General features: G+C 36.7%; 1 protein-coding gene and 1 pseudogene across 1 annotated transcript; both read right to left on the bottom strand.

Annotated features, from left to right (window-relative positions):
- Positions 1–1,500: 1,500 nt before the first annotated feature.
- Positions 1,501–3,335, bottom strand: LOC118834652 (annotated as a pseudogene).
- Positions 3,336–3,354: 19 nt separating this feature from the next.
- ASDURF (ASNSD1 upstream reading frame) lies at positions 3,355–3,775 on the bottom strand. The gene is given in 3 exon segments (XM_036742109.1): positions 3,355–3,521; positions 3,524–3,671; positions 3,770–3,775. Coding segments are annotated over 3 exon segments (321 nt in total).

Raw genomic sequence — 3,775 nt, forward strand, 5'->3', positions numbered from 1 at the left:
CAGGGAGAATTTTTTCTTCCCATACTATCCCAGAGTAGAAAGAATAAGCTCTAATATATCTGATACACCTTGCAAGTACAATTTATTTTTCATTCAATTGTAAGAAGTTAGGTAAAAACAATTAAGAATATTTTAAAAATAATTATAAAAATGATGTGATAAGTGGAAGGACCATGGAAAGTCTTTTCAAGTGTGGTTAAGCCAGTTTAGAGCAAAATCTGGGAGAATGGAGAAAACAGTCTAGTAAGTGCATTTTTATTTGATACTGGGAGATGTTGAATCAGCTTCCTTTCAGTGGAGGAAATTACCACTTTTGTGCACAAACAATATTTTGTTATTTGAGAAAATCAGAAACAGGCAATTCATTGGACTCCAAGGGTAAAAAATCCATAACTAAAATGTCTGAGGAAAGAGCAATATTCTAGATAAAAGGCCATATTGAATAACCTGCATTATCCACAGTGCAGCAAGGATTAGGAAAACAGCATGGTCATCTCTTTGCAATGCAATATTTTGAACTCTGAGAATAGTATGAGATTTGGAAGCAATTTTTTTGACAGTTGGAGATCTCTACTGTATGTTTAATCCTTATCAATGGTCATGTCTAGCTGATGTCAAATATCCAGAAGAAAATGGAAAAGGAAAAACAAAGTGGCCATGTAGCTATATGTTTCCCAGTATCTAGATATTTATCTCAATCTTTCAATTTTATTCAAGTGATTTGGGCATTGTGTAGATGAAAAAACAAATCAAACATCAACTGCTGAGTATTCCTGAGTATTATGAATCAATTCTAAATATTGTGGGAATTATGTAGTGGGGCAATTAGCAATAATTTCATCAATTAGTCCAAAGTGGAACTCCAATCCCAAGTTGACATAATGAGCCTTAATTAATTTTAAAAGAACTTTGGATTAACAGTCAGGTAGGAGAGGTTGTAGCAGTCTCTGCTCTGCCTCTAACTAGTCTGAATTTGGACAAATAACTTCCAAAATCTTAGTGTCCTAGTTCCTAAAATGAGGGACTCATTAAGTACTTACTAGAGGTCCAGCATTGTGCCAGACACAATGAATACAAAAATAAGAATTAAACTGTCCCTACACTCAAAAAGCTTGCATTTTTCACGCAATTAAATCATTTTTAAATTTTGTTTTTTATTGTTGAATCATCCCGGTCATGTCAAACTCTTTCCCCTTTAAAGTCTTCTTGGCAAAGATATTAGAGTGGTTTGCCATTTCTTTCTCCAGCTCACTTTAATAGATTAAGAAACTGAGGCAAAGTGAGTTAAGTGACTTGCTCAGCCTTGCACAGCCAGTAAGTATCTGAAATAAGATTTGAACCCAGGTCTTCCTGACTCCAGGCCTGGTGCTCCATCCACTGCACTACCTGCATATTCATTTTTTTTAATTTATTAACTACAATACACAATAGAAAAATATTTTATTTTATGTAATAATCCAATAAATGTTACAATATGTACACTCATTAACACTGAAAAGCCTATTCAATAAGGTGTAACTCTGAGGATAACACTTGGAGTCGATTACATTTATCAGAGGCCTTTTCATTATTATTTTCCATTTATGCAATTTTAGATCCAAACTGCATGGCTCTTTTTGGAAGAACAGTGGAAGCTGTAAGACCAAGTACTAATGCTGCAAGGCGCAGAATCAATTTCTCACCAACTCCATGGGACAAAGTCAAGTCTGCTTGCTTCTTTTCCATGATCACCAATAATCCTGTCATCACAGCCAAGATTTCTAGAAGAAATTCGACCCATTTCCATTTCCAGTTCTTTATTTAATCCTTCTAGACCGTGTGTCTTGAAGTGAACACGATGACGAGAATATCCTGCAAGCTGTTCATCTGCACCAATCCCAGTAAGAACTACCTTTGCAGAACTTTGGTATGGTTTCATTTCATCTTCTTTCATAGCACAGCCAACTCCTCTAGATGCAAATCAGACTGCACAACCAATGCTGTCATCCAAAACTGTATTCAACGGTTGAACTAATTGGCTTATCCGGTGTTGTCTCATTCTCTGCAGTTCTTCCAGGGAAACTTTAATTTCAACAAAATTCCAAATTCTTAAAGGATTTGTAGCTTTCAATTCCTTTAGTCCTGCTCTGCCAGTGAGTCGGTCTGGCACATTAAAATTCTGGTCCTGAATATTATCAGCTGTGGTACCAAGTCCTTTAGTATTTTCCTCAGAAGATGTTTCGAGACTTTTTTTTGGTTTACCACTTTTTTTGGTGAAAGTAGTATATGTAGTCCATTCTTTAGTCATAAAAGCGACATTAAGAAGATCAATTGGTTCATCAAAAGGAATATGTTGATCAGCAAGGCTTGCAATAACCATGGAATCAATGCCACCAGAAAAAAAGTATTGCAATATTTGTGTCCTTAGCAGAGGCTTTAGAAAGGTCATCATTTAGGAATAGACTTTCAGTCCTAGATAAATATAAAACTCATTTCTTTACTGCTTCACTTAAGACATGAATTAACTGATGAACTGCTTTCTTCATGTGCTCATGTTTCAGAAAAACTTGAAGGTTTTCTATAATAGCTGGGATATGGGAACTATGATCAGATTCAAATGAACCTTGTGGCAACTCTGTATTTAATGGAGCAACAGGTGTCTTAAGACAAAGTCTGCCTTCATTTATCTCAATGGATACAAATTTTGGCAAATCATCTAAAATCTGATTAAGACTCTTGTCAACTTCCTCTACTGTATTCTCTTTAGAAATATATTTCCAAGGATACAATTTTAAAATTATGTGTTTGGAAATGGCAGAAGATTTAAGATCAATTCTGAAAATTCCACATGCTGGAACTTCCTGCCACTGGTTTACCATTCCAGCAGCTTCAGTACCCAATATTCCCGGTATTACTAAAATGCCAAAATAAGCTACGGCGACCAAAATAATCCCTACCAAACCACACACAATGACTAGAGGCCTGGTAATAAATAAAAGCCCATGGACCATGGATGCTTGAAAAAAGTGACATGATTTCAGATTCATTATTATATGAAGAAAGATGATTAAACATAATTTGAGTATCATTCTCTTCAGCTCCTACATATATTCCACTAAAGATTTCTCTGTTCCAAAGGAATACATTGCCTTTTTCATCTTCAATAGGCTGGGGAGTCAAAAGCCCTCTTAAGTGAAGGACATGACCAGAAAACAGACAATGGTAATCATTATCATTCTTAACACCTGTTGACTACTGTCCGGTTCTCTTCATTTATGATTACGGCGTAGATTCTTGTGCAAAAAAGCATACCCCCCGTGTCCAATGGAGAAAGTGACTGAACAAATGCCACACATTATGTGCAATTCTGCAAACTTATTTCTTGATTTTATTTTTTTCTGTATTTTCTATTTCCTGGTGGATTTTTTTCAACTCATCTAATGTGTTTTTACTTTCAGAGAGCATTTCTGTTCTGTCTGCAAGGAAGAATATGTTGGTGTTTGGTTGCTGTTTATAAACTTTTCTGTTTTTCTTCAAGTTGGATCCACGACAACTTTTTGTTCTTTAATCTTCTAGTCGAGTTCCTCCTTGTTTAGGGGCAGTTTAGCGGAAGTGGTGGGCTCGGTTCTATCCTCCCGGAGCGTTGCCTCAATGCCATAGTGAGAAGATGCACGGGACGGGGGCGACTCAACCTGAAGCGGCGGTTCGGAAGCACCGCCTCAAAACTTCGGCGCACTTCACCCTCTCCCCCCTCCCTTCTTGCTCTTTCCCCTCCAGAAGGAGTTCCTACCTGCAT

This window comes from Trichosurus vulpecula, chromosome 1 (genome assembly GCF_011100635.1).
Source record: "Trichosurus vulpecula isolate mTriVul1 chromosome 1, mTriVul1.pri, whole genome shotgun sequence".
Lineage (NCBI taxonomy): Eukaryota > Metazoa > Chordata > Mammalia > Diprotodontia > Phalangeridae > Trichosurus > Trichosurus vulpecula.